The sequence below is a fragment of the Oncorhynchus tshawytscha genome, linkage group LG20, assembly GCF_018296145.1.
Source record: "Oncorhynchus tshawytscha isolate Ot180627B linkage group LG20, Otsh_v2.0, whole genome shotgun sequence".
NCBI classification, from domain to species: domain Eukaryota; kingdom Metazoa; phylum Chordata; class Actinopteri; order Salmoniformes; family Salmonidae; genus Oncorhynchus; species Oncorhynchus tshawytscha.
This window is the reverse complement of record NC_056448.1, coordinates 8,725,515-8,751,171: the sequence shown is the minus strand read 5'-3', so window position 1 is coordinate 8,751,171 and position 25,657 is coordinate 8,725,515. Positions and strand designations below refer to the sequence as shown.

General features: G+C 41.8%; 2 protein-coding genes across 4 annotated transcripts in view; both read left to right on the top strand.

Annotated features, from left to right (window-relative positions):
* sbno1 (strawberry notch homolog 1 (Drosophila)) overlaps positions 1 to 20,220 on the top strand; it is a 29,921-nt gene extending 9,701 nt beyond the window's left edge. For all 3 annotated transcript variants that reach the window (XM_024381056.2, XM_024381057.2, XM_042302134.1), the window contains 16 exons: positions 2,998 to 3,143; positions 6,414 to 6,614; positions 6,692 to 6,880; positions 7,047 to 7,216; positions 9,830 to 9,961; positions 10,480 to 10,615; positions 10,897 to 11,009; positions 11,128 to 11,199; positions 11,278 to 11,377; positions 16,029 to 16,103; positions 16,202 to 16,348; positions 16,495 to 16,589; positions 16,715 to 16,801; positions 17,565 to 17,779; positions 17,931 to 18,124; positions 18,333 to 20,220. In XM_024381056.2, the coding sequence (XP_024236824.1) occupies positions 2,998 to 3,143; positions 6,414 to 6,614; positions 6,692 to 6,880; positions 7,047 to 7,216; positions 9,830 to 9,961; positions 10,480 to 10,615; positions 10,897 to 11,009; positions 11,128 to 11,199; positions 11,278 to 11,377; positions 16,029 to 16,103; positions 16,202 to 16,348; positions 16,495 to 16,589; positions 16,715 to 16,801; positions 17,565 to 17,779; positions 17,931 to 18,124; positions 18,333 to 18,475 (2,215 nt within the window). In that variant the 3' untranslated portion in view covers positions 18,476 to 20,220. The remainder of the gene's footprint in view (positions 1 to 2,997; positions 3,144 to 6,413; positions 6,615 to 6,691; positions 6,881 to 7,046; positions 7,217 to 9,829; positions 9,962 to 10,479; positions 10,616 to 10,896; positions 11,010 to 11,127; positions 11,200 to 11,277; positions 11,378 to 16,028; positions 16,104 to 16,201; positions 16,349 to 16,494; positions 16,590 to 16,714; positions 16,802 to 17,564; positions 17,780 to 17,930; positions 18,125 to 18,332) is intronic.
* A 1,095-nt stretch (positions 20,221 to 21,315) lies between these two features.
* LOC112219632 (cyclin-dependent kinase 2-associated protein 1) lies at positions 21,316 to 23,461 on the top strand. Its single transcript, XM_024381062.2, has 4 exons — positions 21,316 to 21,473; positions 22,059 to 22,174; positions 22,324 to 22,450; positions 22,602 to 23,461. Exons 1-4 carry the CDS (start codon positions 21,407 to 21,409, stop codon positions 22,667 to 22,669), a joined length of 378 nt encoding a protein of 125 aa, XP_024236830.1. The 5' UTR covers positions 21,316 to 21,406; the 3' UTR covers positions 22,670 to 23,461.
* Positions 23,462 to 25,657: the final 2,196 nt, after the last annotated feature.

Below are 25,657 nucleotides of genomic sequence, written 5' to 3'. Positions count from 1 at the left end.
TAGAGCCCTCCAACTTAGCTATACTTCAAAAAGGTAGCTGTTTGATACCCGATTCACTGAATGAGTGAATTATTTTATTAGACTTTTTGGTTGTAAGCTAATGTAATAATCTTATTGCATAATACTGCCAGGACAGCTACAGGGTGTGTAGACTTTGACCATGTTAATAACCTCTCTGGGATATGTGGGACGGTAGCGTCCCACCTCACCAACAGCCAGTGAAAGTGCAGGGCGCCAAATTCAAAATAAATCTCATAATTAAAATTCCTCAAGCATACAAGTATTTTACACCATTTTAAAGATAAAATTCTCGTTAATCCAGCCACAATCTGATTTAAAAAATGCTTTACAGCGAAAGCACCACAAACAATTGTTAGGTCACCACCAACTCACAGAAAAACACAGCCATTTTTCCAGCCAAAGAGAGGAGTCACAAAAAGCAGAGAACTAATCACTAACCTTTGATCTTCATCAGATGACACTCATAGGACTTCATGTTACACAATACATGTGTGTTTTGTTCGATAAAGTGCATATTTATATCAAAATCTAATTTTTACATTGGTGAGATACGTTCAGTAGTTCTAAAACATGCAGTGATTGTGCAGAGAGCCACATCAACTTACAGAAATACTCATCATAAATGTTGATGAAATTACAAGTGCTATACATGGAATTAGAGATACTTCTCCTTAATTCTTAGGGCTGCAATCCCGTTAACGGGATTGATATGACAACAGCTAGTGAAAGTGCAGAGCGCCAAATTCAAACAGAAGTCTCATAAATAAAATTCCTCAAACATACATGTATCATATACCATTTTAAAGGTCATCTTGTTGTTAATCCCACCACCGTGTCTGATTTCAAATAGGCGTTACAGCGAGAGCAACACAAATTATTATGTTAGGTCACAGAAAAATTCAGCCATTTTTCCAGCCAAAGAGAGGGGTCACAAAAAGCACAAATGGAGATAAAATTAATCACTAAACTTTCATGTTTTTCATCAGATGACCATAGGACTTCATGTTACACAATACATATGTTTTGTTCGATAAAGTGCATATTTATATAAAGAAATCTCAGTATACATTGGTGCGTTACGTTCACTAGTTCCAAAAACATCCGGTGATATTGCAGAGCCACACATTTTTCAGAAATACTCATTATAAATGTCGATGAAAATACAATTGTTAGACATGGAAATATAGATACACTTCTCCTTAATGCAACCGCTGTGTCAAATTTTTTTTTTTTTTACTTTACGGAAAAAGCAAACCATGCAATATTCGGAGTACAGCGTTCAGACAACAAAGCAGCCAAAAAGATATCTGCCATATTGTGTAGTCGACATTAGTCAGAAATAGCAATATAAATATTCACTTACCTTTGATCTTCATCAGAATGCACTCCCAGGAATCCCAGTTCCACGATAAATGTTTGATTTGTTCGATAATGTCCATTTATGTCCAAATAGCTTCTTTTGTTAGCACGTTTGGTAAACAAATCCAAACGCGCGTTCAGGTCCAGTCGGACAAAGTTCAAAAAGTTTCTAAGTAAAGAATCAATCTTTAGGATGTTTTTATCATAAATGTTCAATAGTGTTCCAACCGGAGAATTCCTATGTCTGTAGAAAGCAGTGGAACGAGAGCTAACTCTCTCGTGACCGCACCTCAGAGCCTGTGGCACTCTGCCAGACACCTGGCTCAATCAGCTCTCATTTGCCCCCACCTCACAGAAGCCTGAAACAAGGTTCTAAAGACTGTTGACATCTAGTGGAAGCCTTAGGAAGTGCAAAATGACCCAATTTACACTATATTGGAATGGCAAAGAGTTGAAAAACTACAAACCTCAGATTTCCCACTTCCCGGTTGGATTTTTCTGAGGTTTTTGCCTGCCATATGAGTTCTGTTATACTCACAGACATCATTGAAACAGTTTTAGAAACTTCAGTGTTTTCTATCCAATACTACTAATAATATGCATATATTAGCATCTGGGACAGAGTAGCAGGCAGTTTACTCTGGGCACCTTATTCATCCAAGCTACTCAATACTGCCCCCCTGTCACGAAGAACTTAAGCTGACTGTGTGTTTGAGCAGTGTTGGTTCAAAAGCCTGCACACCCAGTGGCCTAGACCTCCAGATGGAGAGTTACCCCAATTTTACTGTGTAAAACAGGGTTATGTTTGACTTAAAGGCACTTCTTTCCAGTGGTATCATTATCTGCTATTGATAACTGGTTGCATGATTTCCTAGCAGCACCATCAAGTCAACATCATTCGATACTTGCACAAATGTCTATTCTGGAAACGCTTACCTGTAACTGTTTGCTTAACTGCAGTGCTGAAATTCATACTTTTAAATAAACTTTTATCGAATATAACCACAGACCGTTTCCTCATTTGTGATGCTCACTCAGCACGAATGCGCTTGTGTCAATTGAATCTCAGATTACGTAGTACGTCAAGGCCACTACGTCTCCAGTTGAGCAACACTAATTCGGAAAAAGTCTGTATTCAATAAAATGTCATCACCCCACGGAAGGAGCGCAGTTGTACAGGCCAAAGAGGTACATGAAAGTGTTTTTTTGAATTGACATTTTTACAAGTATCAACTGATGGCTCCTCAATGTTGCGAGCAAATCGCACGACCAGTTATCAATACTTAACTCTGACTAATATATGAGAACGGCGTTGACCGCTCCTCAGCTAGTTTCTGATGGGGAATATTATCGTCTGTGTGATGTGCGCTGACATTTGTATTAAATTGCAGTCCAAGTTAAACTTCATGCAACCTGCAGATACCCTGTATGAAGAGAACATACTGAGAAACAACTTGGAATCTATTAGGACATTATATTTAACATGTATTGTGGATTGTTATTGTGATACTTTTCTTATTGGTGACATTGAGGCTAGTATTGTACATCTGTAATGCTAGCTAGCTAGCTGTATGCTAGTACTATCTCTAACAAGTTGTTTGCCCTCTCCCCTCCCAGAGGTGTTCTGCAGTCCTTGATAGAGAAGCACTTCCCTGCTCCAGACAGACAAAAGCTGTTCAGTCTGCTGGGCATCGACCTGTCGGTCAAGAAGACGCCATCGCCCAGCGAGGCCGCCGCAGAGCAAAAGGGCAAGAAGAGGAAAGGTACTGGAGGGAAGGCAGTAGGGTTGTAATGATTCACTCGATACTCATTGGTCCTGGTTTCAAATGTTTAAGATATGACTGCATTGGTCCGCGGGACCCAAAATCGATTCAAGCGTTACGAATCGCAGGTTCACAAACTTTGTACCATGCCTTCAGAAAGTATTCATACCCCTTGAGTTACAGCCTGAATTCAAAATGCCGCCTTACCCATCTATTCACAATAGCCCATAATGACTAAGTGAAAACATATTTTTAGATTTTTTTGTTTGTTGCAGATGTATTAAATGAAATGCACATATCTTATTTAGGTAAGTATACACACCCCCTTGAGTCAATAACTCACCTGGGTTGTGCAGCATTTGCCCATCTTTATTATTTTTTTAAATACTTCAAGCTCTGTCAAATTGGTTGTTGATCTTTGCTCGACACCCATTTTCAGGTCTTGCTGTAAATTTAAGTCAACTGTATCTCGGCCACTCAGGAACTTTGAATGTCTTCTTGGTAAGTAACTGCAGTGTAGATTTGTTTTAGGTTATTGTCGCCCAGTGTCTGGTGGAAAGCAGACTGAACCCGGTTTTCCTCTACGATTTTGCTTGTGCTTAGCTCCGTTTCGTTAAAAAACATTATCCTGGAAAAGCTCCCCAGTCCCTAGCGATTACAAGCATACCCATAACATGATTCAGCCACCACTGCTTGGATATCCAATGTATGTATTTTTTTAATTTTTTTTTTAATCAACCAATAGGTGCTCTTCTCTGAGGCATTGGAAAACCTCCCTGGTCTTTGTAGGTGAATCTGTTTGAATTCACTGCTCAGCTGAGGGACCTTAGATAATTGTGTGGGGTACAGAGAAGGTCATTCAAAAATCCTGTTAAACACCATTAATGCAGACACTGAGTCCGTGTGACTTGTGAAGCACATTTTTACTCCTTATTTAGGCTTGCCATAATAAAGGGGTTGAATACTTATTGACTTAAGACATTTCAGCTTTACATTTTTTTTATGAGTGAACATTTCCAAAAACGTGATTCCACTTTGACATTATGGGTTATTCTGTGTAGGCCAGTGACGACAAAATCCAAATGTGAACCATTTAAAATTCCGTTCAACAAAACTAAATGTTGAAATAGTCAAGGGGTGTGAATACTTTCTGAAGGCACTGGAATTAGGTCGACAGTCATTGATCTTCAAGTCATTTTGCATGCCGAACAACACCAGTAGCCTTGTCAAACTGCGCAGTTGTGCGCTGTCCAACGAGAGGTAGGCCTATTCCAGATCTGGCACATCTGCGTGTCACCTTCAGCATTCAAATATTTGCAATATGGCTTGCGCAATAGAAGGCTTTATTAGTTAAGTGACAACCAAAGTAATTCACTAGGTTATTTTTGTGAAATGCGCTGTTGAAAAATTGCGTTTTACTAGAATATAACTCGCCTAAGATACCGCCCAAGTCAACTCTCATCTGGCTGTAGGTGGGTGACATGCTGATCAGGTCTTACATGAGACTTCAATTGTTTAAGTTCATCTGCAATAGTTTTGGAAGTTTTTTGCTTGAAACAATCATTGTATATGGTCATTTTTAGATATACAGGGTAAAGTTGATAATTTCATAACGAGGACATCAATCACTTTTGCTACCCACATTGCATGGTCGACGCGGGAGAAAATAAGCTAATTTGGAGTGTTTTCAGATCAAAAGTGTGTGTGGGGTGGTAGCTGTCCAGTTTCCCTTATGGCTCAGCTCAGATGCCTACATACACTAGAGGTCGACCGATTTAATTGGAAGGGCCGATTTCAAGTTTTTCTAACAATCGGTAATTGACGCCGATTACATTGCACTCCATGAAGAGACTGCGTGTCAGGCTGACCACCTGTTACGCGAGTGCAGCAAGGAGCCACGGTAAGTTGCTAGCTAGCATTTAAATTGATCTTATAAAAAACAATCAATCTTAACATAAACCACCATGTGTAGTTAACTAGTGATTATCTAGCTTGTTCCGTGTTGCATATAATCAATGCGGTGCCTGATAATTTATCATCGAATTACAGCCTACTTTGCCAACGGGTGATGATTTAACAAGCACATTTGTGAAAAAAGCTCTGTCGTTGCACCAATGAACCTAACCATAAACATCAATGCCTTTCTGAAAATCAATACATACGTATAGAAAAAAAGCAATGCTTGAAGCACAGCGCTGTTTAACTTCAAGCCTATCAACTCCCGAGATTAGGCTGGCAATACGATAGTGCCTGTAAGAACATCCAATAGTCAAAAGTATGAAATACAAATGGTATAGAGTGAAATAGTCCTATAATAACTACAACCTAAAACTTCTTAACTGGGAATATTGAAGACTCATGTTAAAAGGAACCACCAGCTTTCATATGTTCTCATGTTCTGAGCAAGGAACTTAAACTTTACATTTTACTTTTATACACCTTTACTTCTCCAACACTGTTTTTGCATTATTTAAACCAAATTGAACATGTTTCATTATTTGAGACTAAATTGATTTTATTGATGTATCATATTAAGTGTTCGTTCAGTATTGTTGTAATTGTCTTCATTACATATATATATTTTAATTGTTTTTTTATTATTTTTTTTGGTCTTCAAAGGTATCGACGTGGAAAAATCATAATCGGTCGACCTCTTACCATAGACATGTACATAATTTACACTCACAGAAGTCAGCTCAGACCAATCCAACTCGGAGGCCCAGCTCATGAGCTCCATCAGCAGCAGATTTTAATTTCATGTTTTTATGCAACAAATGTTAGTGTATAGCACCGAATTGCATCAGTTTCGCTCCTCCAATCAAATCGAATCACTTCAAACTAAATGTATCTGAGTCCATCTATCTAGATGCGTATCGAATCGTCTTGAAAGGGAAAGATGCCCATCCCTAGCAGGCGATGGGTCTGATGGGACAGCGAAGAGTTTGATCTTAGTTTTGTTCAGTTGGTTACTTCAGCAGATCTCTACTTGCCTATCCGGTGTTCTTTTGACATTCTTCTTTTGTATTTTTTTTATTCCCCCTTCTCCCCAATTTTGTGATATCCAATTGGTAGTTAGTCTTGTCCTGTACGGACTCGGGAGAGGCCCGCCTATCTAGTAGTGTTTTTGTGTGAACCTGTGACTCATCCTAGGTGTTATGTAATGTTCTGGTTTATTGTTCCACAGATGAGAAGTGAATCTTTAAAAAGGCCTTATTGTGGGAGACTAAGTGTTTTGGCTGTTTACCAATTGTAATGTTCCCTCTCTCCCAGCGGGTGCTGAGATAAAGAAACCAGAGAAGCGGAAGAGAAAGTCTGGTGGTCTGTCAGGGAGCAGCTCTGACGACAGCGAATCGGAGGAGTCTGATAAGGATGATGCGGAGAGTGACGACAGCTTCAAGTCGGTCAGCTCAGGAGAAGATGATGATGACTTCAACCCCTTCAAGGATGATTCCAGCGAGAATGAGGAGGATGGTGAGCGAGGGAGATTGATGATATTGAAGACGTTTGACTGCTACCGAACATTGTCTAATACTTTCTGCCTCTTTTAGACCCCTGGCTGTCTGGAAAGAGGAAAGAGGTGAAGAAAGGCAAGGAGAAGATGAATAAAAAGAAGAAAAAGAAGAAGAAGAGCATTGACCCAGACTCTATCCACAGTGCCTTGTTAGCCTCTGGTCTGGGCTCCATCAGGCCTGCTTTTACCACCCCCATAGTCAAGACCTCCAGCGCACCTGCCATAGGTGAGTGTCGCGTCAAACTTCTGTGCAAATCCCCTTTTGCCATCTATGTATTTTCCAAAGCATGAGTTAGGATTGTATAACCAGTCCAGGATGAGCAGATGAAGATATTCAACACTTTAAAAAAATAAAAAACATTTTTACCTTCTCCCTCTAATCCCTCCATCAGCCAAGGTAGAGGCAGATGACAGCTGTATGACCAGTCAGGATGCTGTGGAAGATGCTCAGCAGATGAAGAGAGATCTGTTGGACCAGCTGGAGAAGCTGGCTCAGGATCTACCCCCCAACACTCTGGATGAACTCATAGACGAGCTGGGAGGACCGGACAATGTGGCTGAGGTAACGGGTTGACCTCTTAGATGTAATGGCAAGATGTAGATTTTCGCCTCAATTGACATACCCAAAACTAACTGCTATTCCTGTGTAATTACATGATTCTGACATGCAAAAACATGGTGTATTTGGAAGGAAGACATCTGGGAGATTGAGTAAATGATCAGAAGATAGATAGTGGTTATAGTTCAGAATACACAAGATGAAGCACACAAACTTTATATTTCATCTTTCATTGACAAGCTATAAGTGAATTATAGAGCTGGATACATATCGGATGGCTTCCACAACATGTGAACAATGGCAGGGAGAAAAAATGGGATTGATAAACCTAACTAGAAATGGGCAGATGTTTTAGTAAGTCAGGTGTGGTCACGGGACATTTCCAAGTGTCCCTAAACCTCTCCAAAGTGGCATATGTCTGTAAATTAGATAATTTCAGTGTTATTACACATTTGCAATCCCTAAATGGTATTTGTTTACTATAAAAACACAATCTCTACCGTATCAACCTCATTCAAACGTGGTGGTGTTATGGGGTATCCAGGGTACATTCAAGTGTCCTTTCAACCTCTCCAAAGTGTTCCGAATGTGGTAATTGCACCGTTTTTGCACACTGGATGTGCCTAAACGTTATTGTTTACTATGAACAGTGTAATTTCTACAACACCAACCTCAAACAGTGTGGTGGTGTCGGGGCCATACAAGGGATATCCATGTGTGTAAAGAAAGAAAAAAAAGTTCCTCAAGTACCTGAACGTTTAGCCTAGGCATATCCAATGTATTAGTCCCACATACAAATGAACTGAATGAACAATATAAAAGCAACAGATGGACAGTACCAATCAAAAGTTTGGATACACTTACTCATTCAAGTGTTTCTTTATTTGTACTATTTTCTACATTGTGGAATAATAGTGAAGATGTCAACTATGAAATAACACACACGTAATCATGTATTCACCAAAAAAGTGTTAAACAAATCAAAATTAGATTTAGATTATTCCAAGTAGCCCGCCTTTGCCTTCATGACAGCTTTGTACACTCTTGTGGTAAAAATAAAGTTTTAACCCACTTTCTGGTCTTGAAGGCTACTACCAGGTCCTCTATCAGAGCATCAGATAGGTTGACACCCCCCCATGTTGGCATTGTAGTCCTTCACAGAAACAGGAATAGGGACATTCGTCCTCACCCGTGCCCCATTGGCAATTTTCACCCTCCTTGAGACATGGTCGTTATTGAATGCCTTATGCTGTGAGGTGAGCATGGTTACTTCCCTAGTGTCCTTCCATTTCACAAAAAGCCATTTGTTAGTCTTGAACCAACGTGTGGTCCCCCTCTCCACTGTCTTTGTCATGTCGTTTACCTTGGTCTTTGGGAAATCGATTCTGTTAGGATGAATGGTGCCACAAGCCCCTATTTCCTTTTTCAAGAGGTCTATGAAAAGTGGCTGTAGAACCATCAGACAGGGTGATTGACATGGCAGTGGGGGGATGAAGACCTTGACCGGCAAGGGGCGCTCGATGGGAAGGGGTGGCTCCCAAACGTCATCCAAATCCTCTGCATCCTCCGCTCTGTGGTGAATAAAATAAAGGGCTGTATTGTTGTAAGACACACAGAATTACAGTTGACTAAATTTACAAAACGACTACTTTAAACTAAAAAAACAAACCCCAAGCGACTCACATAGGTGTGAAGCACACAAACGATGCAAACAGAAACACTTTGGAGACCAAGGCAGAGGTGCGAACCACAAATGGCCGTGAGTTAAGTGGCCCTCAAGTTACAAGGATTAAAGTTAGAACAGCAAACGGTGAACTACTATGACAAATATATAATTCCTAAGTAGTTGTCTAACATTGAAATGACTTGTTACATGGGCCTATGTAAACTAAATCCAAAGCACAAAAAGCAGACTACTTCTAAAAAATAAATGCGTATAGTAAATTGGCTATAAGTCTTACAGTGAATCCAGTATGCTAAAGGATGAAATCAGTTTACAATGTAGCGTGCTGGGTGGGTCTCGTCTCTGAGCCAGGTAGCAATAGTTTGCATTGCGCGTAAAAGGTTCTAGTCCTTGCTTTGTCCCACCCAGGTCAACGGAATATCCCTGGCAAGTTTATCATTGGCTACAAGACTGTCAAGGTGCCATAGTAGCCAATCCCCTGTGTAATAGATGCCTACAGCGCGAAAGCAGATGTCATATTTTTGATGCGCAAAGATAGTCAATCGATGTTGCCATTAAGTCCTACATCATCAGATGACATTGGCAATAGGCTAGTAAGGATTAATTTGATATGCCCCATGTAGCATTAGCTCCATCACAGTCCAAATAGAAGCTTACCTTGTAAGATGTTTGGTGTAAACGTTGTGTAAAATAGAAATGTTGACGCTTGGGGCTGGTGATGAATAACAGTAGGTCACAGGCAGGCAAATAATATATCCTCAAGATCTGAGTCCCAGCTTTTGGTGTGTGTCAACGTGTTCCATTTTTATTTTGTTTATGCTTCACAACGCTAACCAGAATGTAGGTAGCAACATTTGGACCTTTTTCACTATGTTTACGTCTCTTTTTATCCTTTTTTGTTTTGTTCCCACATTGTCTCTGCTGTATTCCAGATGACAGGCCGTAAAGGACGGGTGGTCAGTAACGACGACGGCAGCATCTCTTACGAGTCCCGCTCTGAATTGGATGTTCCTGTGGAGATCCTCAACCTCACAGAGAAACAGAGGTTCATGGACGGAGAGAAAGTAAGGGAGGACTGGGAGAGAAATGGGAGAAACAAATGTTTAATTGTCACAACGTGTAGGTGCAGTGAAATGTGGTGTTTTACAGGGTCAGCCATAGTAGTATGGCGCCCCTGTAGCAAATTAGGTTTAAGTGCCTTGCTCAAGGGCACATTGGCATATTTTTTTAAATATTTTTTTACCTTGTTTGCTCTGGGTTTTTTTAACCATTCACCTTTCAATTACTGGTGAACAATCTCTGTGCCCTTGGGCAAGGCACTTAACCCTAATTTGCTCCAGGGACGCCGTACTACTATAAGAGGTAGAGCCCAGAGCCAACTTCTCTATATGTTTGGCTACCTGAGAGGAGGGAAAAGTAATACACCATGATTCTGTCTTAGGCGAGGGGTACAAGCACAATGACTTGAGAAATGTAGGTTGTGGCGCAGTCTCCTTGCTATACATTTGTGACTCAAACATCAGTTGAATATATTGTTCACAAACAATTAGCACAGAACCATTCCTAACCTTGTTCTCTCCAGAACATAGCCATCATCTCGGAGGCGGCTAGCTCCGGTATCTCCCTGCAGGCTGACCGGCGGGTGAAGAACCAGAGGAGGAGGGTCCACATGACCCTGGAGCTGCCCTGGAGTGCAGACAGAGCCATACAGCAGTTTGGTGAGAAATCTTTCTCTTGCTGTAGTTTCATTACTCACATACAATCTGAAGCACTGAGACTTTTTTTGTGAAAAATGCTATAGAAATAAAAATCTGTCTTCACTCTAGTCTTGTGGGATTTACTTGCCTCTCAATAATGTTGCTTATTTTACTTAATTTACCTGGCATGTCTGGGGGTTTCCACTCTGTTACTATGGGACTAGTAGGTATTTAGAATTAATTAAACGTGTGTTCTGCTCAATGCTACCATTGTCTGATATCTCGTTCCCTCTCTCTCTCAGGGAGGACCCACAGGTCTAACCAGGTGACAGCTCCAGAGTATGTGTTCCTCATCTCTGAGCTGGCTGGGGAACAGAGGTTTGCCTCCATTGTGGCCAAGAGACTGGAGAGCCTGGTAAGAACCTGTCAGTGGTTCAATTGAGCTGACCAGTTGAAAATATGGATATTATCCCCCTTGTTTGAATTCTTGAAGTTTGGCTGCTGACGTTACATGTGATCTGTGTATTCCACAGGGTGCCCTCACGCATGGAGACAGAAGAGCAACAGAGACAAGGGATCTCAGCAGGTTCAACTTTGACAACAAAGTAAGTAGATACACCACAAAGGAACATGCTGTGTGTGTGTGTAGGGTTCAGTTTCTAACTTTCTGCTCCACTCCACAGTATGGCAGAAATGCACTGGAGATCGTGATGAAGTCTATTGTCAACCTGGACTCTCCGTTAGTGAATCCTCCTTCGGACTTCGAAGGGGATTTCTACAAAGGTGTGTCTGGACAGATCTTGTAATACAGTCATAGGATTTATGTCCGGGCAATTCCTTGGTAACAGAATGATGCTAAGGCTCAGATGTTAACTTTAAAATGTTTACCAAACAAAACCCAATAATTGCCAAGTTGAACAAGGCAACAGTAAAAATGCTGTCCCTCACTAATGATGCAGCCTTGGGGCAATCAGAAAATTTTTGTAATTGAAGGATCTCTATGGCAAGATGAGTCATTCACCCAAGTTTTAGTCAGTCAGGCCAATGTTGTCTGAGATTGCATGGGTTAGCTAGACTCATATCCCTGAGCATGTGTGCCAAATTATATCACTGAGTCAAACAGATCACGAGACATAAACACGTGCCCGTTATAGCGCCACTCTGGTCGATATGAATGTTCTTGCATATGTAGTCTTGACAGTGTTTGCAACATGTTTACCAAGTTTTGTTACAATACGAATATCCCTGACTGTTTTATATGCATTTATTTGTCAGAACACGCCCACGTGAATGTTTATTGGACAATAGCTACCTAGTCTGGAAAATATTGCATTGAGAGACCTTTGTCTACAGATGCCACATATCACGGTACCGAAACGTTATGATAACAACATTTTAGAATACCGTAGTACAGTTTCATATGATACTACCACATTTTTCAGCCCTACTGATCTAAAGAACTGACTAGCGCCGGTTATATTAAGGTTTATGTAGTCTATTTTTTTGTTTATACATTTTAAGCAACAGCATCCAGTCTCTTGTATGCGCAAGTCCAATAATGTATTTCAAGTTCATGCACATCTCCTGTGTAATGAGCCAGCCACATCCCCTACCAGCCATCACTCACCTGTTTCTCTTTGTCTGCACTTCTTGTGCATCTATTCCTCCATCAGTCTTTAAAATATACAGTACCAGTCAAAAGTTTGGACACCTACTCATTCTAGGTTTTTTTCTGTTCTACATTGTAGAATAATAGTGAAGACAACAAAACTATGAAATAACACATGAAATCATGTAGTAACCAAAGAAGTGTTCAACGAACTTTATATTTTATACTTAAGTATCTTCAAAGTAGCCACCCTTGGCCTTGATGACAGCTTTGCACACTCTTGGCATTCTCTCAACCAGCTTCATGAGGTAGTTACCTTGAATGCATTTCGATTAACAAGTATGCCTTGTTAAATTTGTGGAATTTCTTTCCTTAATGCATTTGAGACAATCACTTGTGTTGTGATAAGGTAGGGGTGGTATACGGAAGATAGCCCTATTTGGTAAAAGACCAAGTCCATATTGTGGCAAGAACAGCTCAAATAAGCATAGAGAAATGACAGTCCATTACTATAAGACATGAAGGTCAGTCAATCTGGAAATGTCAACAACTTTGAAAGTTTCTTCAAGTGCAGTCGCAAAAAGCATCAAGCACTATGATGAAACTGGCTCTCATGAGGACCGCCACAAGTAAGAAAGACCCAGAGTTACCTCTGCAGCAGAGGATAAGTTCATTAGAGTAAACTGCACCTCAGATTGCAGCCCAAATAAATGTTTCACAGAGTTCAAGTAACAAGACACATCTCAACATCAACTGTTCAGAGGAGACTGTGAATCAGGCCTTCATGGTCGACTTGCTGCGAAGAAACCACTAAAGGATGCCAATAAGAAGACTTGCTTGGGCTAAGAAACACGAACAATGGACATTAGACCAGTGTAAATCTGGCCTTTTGGACTGATGAGTCCAAATTTGAGATTTTTGGTTCCAACCGCCATGTCTTTGTGAGACCCAGAGAAGGTGAACGGATGATCTCCACATGTGTGTTTCCCACCGTGAAGCATGGAGGAGGTATGATGCTGTGGAAGTGCTATACTGGTGACAGTCTGAATTTATTTATTATTCAAGGCACACTTAACCAGTTTGGCGACCACAGCATTCTGCAGCGATATGCTATCCCTTCTGGTTTGCGCTTCTGTATTCCATGTCTTATTTCAAAGTTTTGATGTCTTTATTATTCTACAATGTAGAAAATAGTCAAATAAAGAAAAACCCTTGAATGAGTAGGTGTCAACTTTTGACTGGTACTGTAATTTGGCTGTGATGGCGGGTGGGGATACATGTGCATTTGATAGATTGGTGCAGCATGCAGAGTTATCTTAAGTTGATACATTTGTATAATTTCATCACCTGGTATAACCAATCGCATAGGCCAGTCTGAATATGCTTTGCAAGTTTTCTGTCACGCAGCCTGAGTGACCGAGAGGAAAAATATAGCACAGGTTCGCGATAGACATGCTTGCAGCTTTATAGTGAAAGTTACAAGCATGTCTGTAGAAGAAATATTACCCATATTACCGCACCTACCTTTTTTTGTTCTTCCTGCGTTATTTCGCCTGCATTTTAAATCGCGGGCAGTTCAACTAATCCCAGGTCGTTAATTACTGGTTTGATAGACAATTCAGTCATGTTGGCTAGCTAGCAAACAATCTGCTTACTTGACAGGTAGGTCTAGGCAAATTTGATTTGCACAGGAATAAAGAAGGGTCTGCTAGTCATGAGATGTGTTTCAAAGGTAGGATTAGTATAGGCCTAATGTAAGCCTAAACTATACTGACCAAAAATATAAGCGCACCATGTAAAGTTTTTTATTTTTTATTTATTTATTTATTTATTTTTTTTTCTTCTCCATCAACTGAATTAAAAGATCCCAATTTTGTTTAGTGAGGATTTTTCCTTTACCAAAATAATCCATCCAAGAAGCTGATTAAACAGTATGGTCATTACACAGGTGCACCTGTGTTGGGGACAATAAAAAGCCACTCTAAAATGTGCGGTTTTGTCATACAACGCAATGCTACAGAGGTCTCCAGTTGAGGGAGCGTACAATTGGCAGGAATGTCCACCGGAGCTGTTGCCAGATAATTTAATGCTAATTTCTCTATCATCAGCCGCCTCCCAACGTCATTTTAGAGAATTTGGCAGTGCGTCCAACCGGCCTCAACTGTAGACCACATGTAACCACACCAGCCCAGGAGCTTCACATCTGGCTTCTTCACCTGCTGGATTTTCTGAGACCAGCCACCCGGACAGATGATGAAACTGTCAGTTTGCACAACCAAAATAATTTATGCAAAAACTGTCAAACCAAATCAGGGAAGCTCATCTGCGTGCTCGTCTGACTGCAGTTCGGCATCGTAACCGACTTCAGAGGGAAAATTCTCACCTTCTCCAGTTTGTGCTCTTTGAGGATGTGTCCCAGTTTAAACTATACCGGGCAGATGGCAGACAGCATGTACTGCGTCGTGTGGGCGAGTGGTTTGCTGACGTCAACGTTGTGAACAGAGCCCCACTGCCACCATGGGGCAAGGCATAAGCTACAGACAATGAACACAATTGCATTTTATTGATGGCAATTTTATTGCACAGAGATACCATGACGAGATCTTGAGGCCCATTGTCGTGCCGTTGCAATCACCATGTTGGCACATAATGCACGGCCCCATGTTGCAAAGGATCTGTACACAATTCCTGGAAGCTGGAAATGTACCAGTTCTTCCGTGGCCTGCATACTCACCAAATATGTCATCAGTTGAGCATGTTTTGGATGCTCTGGGTCAATGTCTACGACTGCGTGTTCCAGTTTCCACCAATATCCAGCAACTTCGCACAGCTATTGAAGAGTGGGACAACATTCCATAGGCCACAATCAACACCCTAATCAACTATGCGAAGGAAATGTCGTGCTGCATGAGGCAGATGGTGGTCACACCAGATACTGACTTGATTTTTCTGATCCACGCCACTACTTTTATGCATCTGTTGCTCACAGATGCATATCTGTATTCCCAGTCATGTGAAATCCATAGATTTAGGTTCTAATGAATTTATTTCAATTGACTGATTTTCCGAATATGCGCTGTAACTCACTAAAATCTTTGAAATTGTTGCGTTTTTGTTCTGTGTATTTCTGGTGCGCCTTAAATTCTGTTTTGGTGACTTTTGACATTTGGGCGAGAGCAGTGCGTTTGTGAGAGAGGGAGACTGAGTGTCTGTCAACTGAAGAGTGAAGAAGGGCTCATGCAGTGTTTTCCCCTTATTGCCACAGTGACATGCAGATCATTATGTATAATCCTCCAGCCAAATCACAGTTAGGCCTTTGCAAATATGAGCAAATCAGCGGTTCTTTGCAGTATTCTATTATACAGTGTGAAGTTAATTCAATATGTGTTGTATTGTGTGACTATCAGTGACAGGATTTTTGTGTGGCAAATGCACATAACGTTGAAAGATTGGGAACAAGCGTCCGGGGAATCGCGATACAACTCGGGTATTGTGTTACTTGGCCTGGTATCATATCAATAGTCAAACGTTCGTATCGTGACAACACTACTTAAAGTGCATTTCTTTTTGTACATTTTTCCAGTGGAAATTGGTAAAGGTAGTCCTTGATGCTGAGTCTGCATCATTCTGTTATTGTGGAATTGCCCATCCCTATTTTGAGCCAGGGGAATTTGCATTCTCCTGCTTGATACTGGGGATTCTTTCTTAGTGTCTATTATCCACACTTGAATGACTCAGCCCAAAAACTGACTTAACCTTTCTGGTGTGTGGCTGTGGTCTTACTTTCATCTGACGTGATCTGGTCTTCATCCTGTTCTCTGGCAGAGATCCGTCATGGGTTGATCGGAGTGGGTCTGATCAATGTGGAGGACCGATCAGGGATTCTGTCTCTGGACAAAGGTGAGACTGGCTCAAACTTTAAGCCTTGTCAGATTACAATAGGAAGTCTAAGATTGTATGCTTCTTGCTGTACATAACACTTTTCCTCTTATTCCTAGACTACAACAACATAGGGAAGTTCCTGAACCGTATCCTAGGGATGGCAGTGCAGGAGCAGAATGCCCTGTTCCAGTACTTCTCTGACACTCTGGCAGCTGTCATACAGAACGCCAAGAAGAACGGACGCTACGACATGGGCATCCTGGGTAAGACTGGAGAGGAACTTTTTTTCCCCTTTTTTTTCTGTTAAATCAGATGAATGATGGACTCTACTGGGAATGAGGGACTCTACTGGGAATGACGCCTGCAGTATTATACAACTGATTAGAATGGTGTTTATCTTGTCTTGTAGACCTGGGTTCTGGGGATGAGAAGGTGAAGAAGATTGAAGCCAAGAAGTTCCTGACCCCAGGCTACTCCACCTCAGGACATGTGGAGCTCTACACGGTACGACTGACTGGTGTTTTTCCCACTAGGCGACAACAGAAACTGGTTTAACCTGGAATTCTTATATCACCAATGGACTGGTAGCCATTTTCCATGTTGTAAATATTGTCTCTATTGTCTGTCAGGTGAGTGTGGAGAGAGGCATGTCCTGGGAGGATGCCACCCATGCCTGGGCCGAGCAGAGTGGACCAGATGATGGCTTCTATGTACAGGTACCAAAAGACCAAGACTTTCATGTCTTCTCAACTGAGTTTGGCGAACTCTACATACATCGGGGATCATCAACTAGATTCCGCCACGGGAAGATTTTTTTTTCTTGAACTGCTGGTCAGGTGGCCGGAACGTAATTTGAAATTTGTAGGGCTTCCTGAGTGCCTCAGCAGTCTAAAGCACTGCATCGCAGTGTTGCGGTGGCACTACAGACTAGGGTCCGATCCCACACAACCGGCTGTGACTGCGAGTCCCATAGGGCGGCGCACGGGTTAGGTAAGGGTTTGGGGGGGGTGCGCTTTACTTGGCTCATTGTGCTCTAGCAACTCCTTGTGGCGTGCCACGCGCCTGCAGGCTAACATCGGTCGTCAGGTGAATGGTGTTTCCTCCGACACATTGGTGCAGCTTGCTTCTGGGTTAAGCGAGCGGGTGTTAAGAAGCGCAGCTTGGCGGGTCATGTTGCGGAGGACGCATGACTCGACCTTCGCCTTTCTCGAGCATGTTGGGGCATTGCAGCGATGAGACAAGATCGTAATCACGAAATTGGAGAGAAAAAAGGGGGTAATTTTTACAAAAAATAAATACAAATTGTAGACTGCGAATTGGACGCAAGAAGCCCAAACTAATATAATATTTGACGAACGCATAATCATTTCAAACCTTGCTTACGTTTGTATATTTGTTTTGTGCCATAAAATGTATCTAAGAACATTGTAAAACATAAAAACTCTAGTTGTAACACTGCTGTATTTGGTTGTTTCCTAGATAAGGAACAACAAGAAGACGGCCATCTTGGTGCAGGAGGTGAACAGTAAGAAGAGGCTGTTCCTGGTCTATAGACCTAATACGGGAAAACAGCTTAAACTGGAAGCCTATGCTGACATCAAGAAGAAGTGTAAAAAGGTGCTCTCAGATGATGCCAAACAGCACTGGATTGACCAGTACAAGTCTTCAGCTGAGATCTGCGCTCATGCATACTGGTAGGTGCTGTTTCTCCAATGACGAGTTGTAGTGGTGGTTTTGGCAGAGTCAAGTTCACTATCCGGCTTTAAGCTTTTACTAGTATAGTTTGATGAACTAGTCAAGAAAGGGGTGAATCGTGTGTTTATAAATCCTTTCTCCTCCCTCCAGGCGTGGTAACTGTAAGAAGGCGTCAGTGGGTCTGCAGTGTGAGGTGGGTCTGCGCTGCAGGACGTACTATGTGCTGTGTGGCTCTGTGCTCAGCGTGTGGACCAAGGTGGAGGGGGTCCTGGCCTCCGTCAGCGGAACTAATGTCAAGATGCAAATCGTCCGCCTCAGAACAGAGGACGGGCAGAGGATCGTGGGTAAGTTGATGCTGGAAGTCTTTGAAGAGTTTTGGGCAGAATATTTTCTTTTGCGCTTTTGAAAATGTTCCCTTTAATGTGATCTACCAAAGTATAAGCTGCTCCCTCTCCTCCCCAACAAGTGAAATTTAAAATGAACAGTTCAAATGAGGTTGAACTATGTGGACGCTAGCGAATGTGGTTATATCTTTCCGTCTCTTGTGTCCAGGCCTGATCATTCCAGCGAACTGCGTCTCTCCTCTGACCAACATCCTGTCGTCATCTGACCAGTCTCAGCAACTGGCTGTTCAGCAGCAGCAGAAGTGGCAGCAGCTGCACCCTCAGAGCCTCAGCCACGTACACAACACATAGCATGGGTTCATCACCCAGTCCGACCTGATGGGCTCCGACCCCATCTCTGCCTCTAAGCCCTGGGTTCTTGACCCGACCTGATGGGATACGACCATATTTCTATCTGGATCTCCACCTCCGCACTGTGGCGTGACAGCAGCAGCACCACCCCCACCCCCCTTCTCCCTAGCTTCTTCTCCGTTCCTCCTGAGGAACCTGAGGTGCTGCGAGCGTTGAGTTGTGGTTCTCCCTGTAGCTTAACCGCGGTGGCAGTGTTAAGATTTCAGGGTTTATGTCCAAAGAAGAGACTGTCTCGCTTGAGGAGTTGGCTTGACTACTATTATTCCTCTGAGATTCAGAGCTGAAGATTTAGAAGAGGCTGTGGTGATAAAGGGGGGAGAGGACGCATGTCAGTGGAGAAGAGGCATAATTATAACGCCTGACTGTGTTTCTGTTTTCTTTCCTCCCCCTCTAAGCTCTGTGTAAATGTGCCCTGTGCTTTCTGTTGGTGACTTGTTCCTACCACTGCCTTCTGTACTGAAAGCTGGGGTGGGTGTCACCTATGTTTTTGTTTTCTTCTGGTGACCGGTCAGGGGTTCGTTAAGCTTTAGTGACCTTTTTCTTTTTCAAGCCAACTGACATTTTCTAATCGGTCTACCTGAGATGCATGACACATCAACTGCTTTCTTGCATCATTTTAGTAATTCCTCATGACTCAAGTCTTAAAATGCCACCCTATTCCCTAGATAGCGCACTACCTGTACGTTGTGCACCATATAGCTAATAGGGTGTTATTTCATTGACTAACAAGTGTATCAAACATGGGTGTATCCCGTAAACCTGCAGTTGTTTTTACAGCTTGACTATTAAGAACTGTGACCGTGTATGGTTTAAAATACCTGTTTATTTTCCTAAATTAATTCCTCTGCATTCAAAAGATTTCTGGGCACGGCTGTTTTAATATGTGGCGTCAGATTCAACATCTTGCACTGTCAAACTCTACGGCAAACTACAGCAGATAACAATCCTGGAGTGGTATTATATAACTGTACTGTGAAGGTCATAGATCTTGTTTGTCGATACAAGCTGTTTAATACTGCTACAGTAAAAGTTAGTATTCAAGAAAGAGTTTGTTGCTGAATTCCAAACCGACCACTTGCTTCTTTCTACCTCCTGTATGTGCTGGTGTGGATTGGATAGGTGTATCCAATGTGGTAACGATAGCACCTTGGAGGGTGAGGTGGATCTCATTAGCATATTCACTCATATCTATCTGATCCTTTAGATATCTATGAAGTACCTAGAAGTCAGCGGTATTGAGTTTTTGGGGGTTGGGCACTTGTTCCCTCACTGATTCTGAACTGGAACCTAACCTCCATTCTCCACCAGTCAGTAACATTACTGCTTGGCCCCTGGTAATTTTACATCTGATTTCAGTTTTTTCATCACTTGAGACATGATGCACAGGGGGGGGCTGAAGAATTTCTAAAAGCTTTTCTTGGTTTGGCGTGCTGTAAGAAGTTATGACGGTCAGCCTGTTGAGTTTAGGATACTCCTTTTGGTATACCAATGTGTATATTGTCATATCTGGAAATAAGACGTTTTTTGCTTACATAGTCGTTTGTTAAACACTTGGACAGTGTTTCATCCTTGCACGAGTTGCACTTCGGACTGATTTGTACAAATAATCTGTATTAAATGATTTAACTGAGTGCAAGATTTCTACCTCTTGCATATGACCAATAAATCCAAGGAGAAAGTTTGAATCCAGTTCCACTTTTTAATTTTTTTTATTCCTGATTTGTATATACTTATTGTTAAATGTTATGTGCTGTATGTATTCTAGTCATAACAGGATTTTGAGCTATTAATGAAAGAAGCATATTATAAATGCCTAAGACATGTTTGTTAAAGCATCATCACTCTGTGCCAATGATGTCACCACTACTTTTTTTGTGTTTAGAGCTCAGGCCATCACTTGGTGTCTGTACTTTCCCACAACTTAATGAGGCTGAAAGTTATAATTGGGGCATAGAACTTGGCCGCTGCTGGTCCACCAATGGTCAAGCCTGACCGCGTCATCTCGAATTGGAGAGGCGTTACATCGTGTCAGCACGGGCCAAATAACAGCGTGGTCAAGAGGACGGGAGAAAGTTCAGAAGGGGGGCTTCCAGTGCGCACATGCCATGTAGTGGAGATGTCTGCTGTTAATAATTAGAGCAGAGGGGCATTCTGGGAGGGGAAAGTGTGAACAATGGATGCATTCCCCAGACAAAGACGGGTTACTAAATGTAGTTTGTTTTCTGTTTCATATCCTCTTCCGTTCTGCTGTGGTGGTCTACTACCAATTGGTGTTGCCGAGCAAAAGCAATACTGTTGCATGAGTCACCGTCTGAGGAAAAGTTTAACTGGCTGCGTCTATATAGGCTAGACTTTACACACACTAGTATCACATGTAGGAGCTTTTACAGGCAAATTATATTGTTTCAAACCTTTGACTATTTGGTTTTTCGGAGTAATGGAATTGAGACGAATTAATAAATGTTCAAGAAGTTCATGAAATAGTTGCATGGTCCATCCATTACGCTTGAAATTCGACTAAAATGTAAGTTCCACGTGGTCCAGAGATATGGCAACAAAGTTGCTCGTGTTCTGTGGAGCAGGAGGATTTACAGTGCATTTCAATAAAAAGGGAGGGGGGGAAATCAACGTGAATATTTACATAAAGAAATTTTAAATATAAAATTTAGGAATATTTTAAAATGTACTGAAATCTGGTTGAAACATTTTAAGGGCAGATTATCCCAAATTGATTATTGTGGTGATAGAATATGTGCATTGTGGGTGTCAATATAAAGTGACGGCCATATTTGCCGGGTGCCGTTGCTGTAAACAAAAAGTGAGACAGACGCTTCACCGAATTTCGGGTCAAATTTATTTCTTTAATTTACTATGTCTCTCGGAATGTCTTACAAACCCAATGTCCACCAGCACATTCCAGGAACTTCCGGGAACCAGGGTAAGGGAAAAATATCGGTTAAAATCCAACCATCCAACCGCTAAATCGAGTGTTAAAACCGGGGTTTCGGAGAATACCTGCAGAAAGACTGTAGTTTTTGTCCAGTTATATATATAGGGTCAGATCCTGAGCGCTAGGCTAATTCATATCCGCCATTATTACTAATGTAAAAAAAAAAAAACATCCTCATATGCATCGGCTAAACAAGGGCAGAGGTGTGAAATTCCTTGTTTCGAAAAATAATACCCGTTCTGTGTCCTATTCTGTCCTGGAGGGTATCGTGACAAAAATGTAGCACTTTGGCTTCTTAAGTCAGCCCTTTTCCGCTTCCTCCATGATATTCTCTCGCGGAGCTGTTGATTGATCTGCTAGGGTATTATTTTATGACCCTTCGAGGACATCTAGTGTTTGACCACGCTTATTGCATTGGGAAGAACATGCCCACGACAACTGTGGGCATTGTTGGGGATGTGAACATGCAATATGTAGAATTTGTATTAACTTATTTTCCTCCTGTTTTATACTATCTGCTTATCTGTAATATCATATTTGACCCTAGATGTGTTTGTATTTGTCTCCAAACAGTTGGAAACATCCTAGGAAACATCCAGTCTCCGTCTGCAGCCAACTTGGCCACTTTGCAGTCCTACAGGCCGCTGGTGAATGACGTTTACGCACCGCCCTCCTTGGGCTTCTCACAGGTACAGGAATTCACAGACCGAAAGACACCCACATTGCGTCTGCTACTTCTACAATGCAGGAAATAAAATTGCCATGTTATTAGAAATGAATTGTTACATCATATGTATCTCCCTTTGGTAATCTGTCTCTCTCCTGTCCCCGTGTGCAGGGATCCAGCGGCAACCAGGTGCCCCAGAGTAAGTATTCAGAGCTGCTGGCCATCATCGAGGAGCTGGGGAAGGAGATCCGTCCCACCTACGCCGGCAGCAAGAGCGCCATGGAGAGACTAAAACGAGGTAATGTGGTAACCTCTGTACTAATACAATACTTATATTGTGTGTTGAAACAAACTGCATATTCTAGACTTACAATAGTCCGCTTCCTAAATTAGTTAGAGTTATCAGTCAGTGAATGACTGTTAATTTTGGTGTGTCCTCTTCGCCAAAGGTATCATCCATGCCAGGGGACTGGTGCGGGAGTGCTTGGCAGAGACTGAGAGAAATGCCAGGTCCTAGCTACAGAAATATTACCCTCTCCTGCAGAAGAACCAACACTCGCACTCACCATGTAAAAGACTGCTGCATGGCACATCCTCTAAAAATAGGAATACAAATTAAAAACGAGGGATGGTTAAAAAGGTCAAGAAAATGTTTCTGAAAGGTTAAAATTAGAGAAAGGGAGAGAGAGGGGACACCAGAATAGAATTCAGAATTAGAAGGATTTGTTTTTTTCTTATGCCCCATTTTGGGGTCACAGTTTCCTGTCTTCATATTTATAACAAATAGTGATTTTTGCATGCAAATGTACAGGTCAACCATGGCCTTTGTTTAATTGTAGACATTGCATGGCTTGTACAGGGTTAGACTAGGAGATTAACTCTTTTTTTGATAGACTTTGGTCTGAATTCTAGACCCTTTTAACACATGGGTGAGCAAGTGAAGGACAGAAAAGTGCCAAATACGATGGTTCATTCATGTTGAGGTTCTTTTTTTTATATTAATGATAAATGCTCTTACTTATGTAGGAGTTAAGAACATACCGTAAACTCACTCCACAGCTAGCTGGAATTGTCGCGGATGGGAGCCATCCAAGGTGTACCTTTTTGTAATGGCTCAATAATCGGTTTGCACGTTTACAAGGAGGGCAGTCACGTGCGTTGAGAAGCAGATGATCACTGGTTCTAGCCCAGTACGGGGCAATCGGACAGTGGAGGAAGCTAAGCTGTTAGCAGCACACTGACCTCTGTTACACTTGCATCTTTGTATGTATTTATTACTCAGTGTAATAAAATGAATTTTCAATACAAATGATATTGTTTTGAAATTAATGTGAAAATGTGTTAAAATCATCCAAGTGGTCTCATAATCAATATTTTTCTCCTGAGAGTTAAGGTTCTATGTCCCCAGTTGAATAGATTTAGGTTAAGGTTAAAGCTAGTCTTGGTTGAAAAGAGGGAATATGATGGAGATATCTGGGCAATAGTAGTACAGCAGACCCACTGATTTAGTCGTATCTAGTGATTCATTCCTTGAACATTGCGTAACCCCTACAGCAAGACTAAAACAATCACTATTTGAACTGTTGACGAACAAATACATGATGTAGTCTAGGATATTGGGTCCGAGAGACATTTGAGTATTTACCATAATAGCTATCAATGTTACAATCGCAGACTGGGTTGGGGAGTAACTGGTTACATGTCATCTGATATTTTATTTTTTACTAACTAATTGTAACAGTTTAACTTTAGTCCGTCACCCTCGCCCCTACCCGGGCTCAAACCAGGGACACCCACGAAGCATCGTTACCCATCGCTCCACAAAAGCCGTGGCCCTTGCCGAGTACGGTGAACCACTACTTCAAGGTCTCAGAGCAAGTAACGTCACGGATTGAAACGCTATTAGCGCGCACAACCGCTAACTAGCTAGCCATTTCACATCGGTTACATAATCAGTTACGTTACCAGCAAAAATATTGTAATCACATTAGATACTTTTGAAAAACTAGATGATTGCTTATTGGATTACTTTTAAATTCAGAAAGGATGTTTGTCGGGAAAAAAATACATTGACACCTTTCCGTTTTCTCAATGACATTCAATTTATCATTGAAAAAAGGCCAAGTTTAAGTTTGTTCCATTTAAGCAATTATATGGCCACAAGTCAGAGACCACTATGATGACACACCAAATGCATTTGCATCTTCTAATGCCTCTTTAAAAAATATTTTTATTTTGTTATATATCATATGGTACAACAGCTGATGAAAGTAACACTGTAAAAGTGTGAAAATTGATCAGTGTTATTTCCTGATAATATAGGGAAATACAATCTATGCAGGACCTTGTAATCAGCCGGTTTGCATGGGCGGGAGTTTCAGCGTTCCATGGTGACATCACCGTGCAGTAAATTGGTTAATCAACAAATAACAAAGAGAGTTACAAACCTAAACCAATAACTCGTTTTCTGTTTTTCCCTCCCCACTCAGACCACTCCCAGACAGTCTCAACATAATTCTTGCTTGAGAAATAGTTTTTTGCTAAAAAGTTATTTGTCCATTTTAATGAAAATCTGTTATGTACTTAATTGTTACCCAGAAATTATATAAAAACAGCTGTATTGAGCCTTTTGGCATGTGCAGACCAGCTGTCTGGGGTGTTTATGGACATATTCAACCTCTCCCTATCCCAGTCTGTTGTCCCTACTTGCTTCAAAATGTCCACCATTTTTCCTGTACCCAAGCAAGCTAAGGTATCGGAACTAAATGACTATCGCCCCGTAGCACTCACCTCTGTCATCATAAAGTGCTTTGAGAGGGTAGTCAAGGACCATATTACCTCCACCTTGCCCAACACCAAAGACACACTACAATTTGCATACCTTACCAACAGATCCACGGACGATGCAATCGCTGTTGCACTGCACACCGCCCTATCACACCTGGACAAGAGGAATACCTATGTGAGAATGCTTGCTCCCTGTGTAACTGGGTCCCAGATTTCCTGAAGGTCAAACCCAGGTGGTGAGAGTAGGAAACAACACATCCATCACACTGACCCTCAACAAGGGAGTGACCCAGGGCTGTATGATCAGCCCTCTCCTGTACTCCCTGTTCACCCATGAATGCGTGGCTACGCACGACACCATCTCGATTTTCAAATGTACTGATGACAGCCTGTTTACCAACAACGATAAGACAGCCTACTGGGAGGAGGTTATAACGCTGGCGGACTGGTGCCAGGAAAATAACCTCTCACTCAACCTAAAAAACGCAAAGGAGTTGATCGTGGACAACAAGGGACAGAAGAGGGAGCACATCCCCATCAGCGGGCACAGTGGAGAAGGTCAAAAGCTTAAAGTTCCTTGGCATGCACATCACTGATGACCTGAAATGGTCCCACCACACCCACATTGTGGTGAAGAAGGCACAACAGCACCACTTCAACCTCAGGTGGCTGAAGAAATTTGGCAAGGCCCCAAACAACTGTCTGTTCACTCTGCTAC

Coding starts and splice junctions, on each gene's coding strand:
- LOC112219632 (XM_024381062.2), top strand. CDS start 21,407: ATGTCTCTCGGAATGTCTTACAAACCCAATGTCCACCAGCACATTCCA. Junction 21,474..22,058: donor AGGAACTTCCGGGAACCAGG/GTAAGGGAAAAA, acceptor GTCTCCAAACAG/TTGGAAACATCCTAGGAAAC. Junction 22,451..22,601: donor CATGGAGAGACTAAAACGAG/GTAATGTGGTAA, acceptor TCTTCGCCAAAG/GTATCATCCATGCCAGGGGA.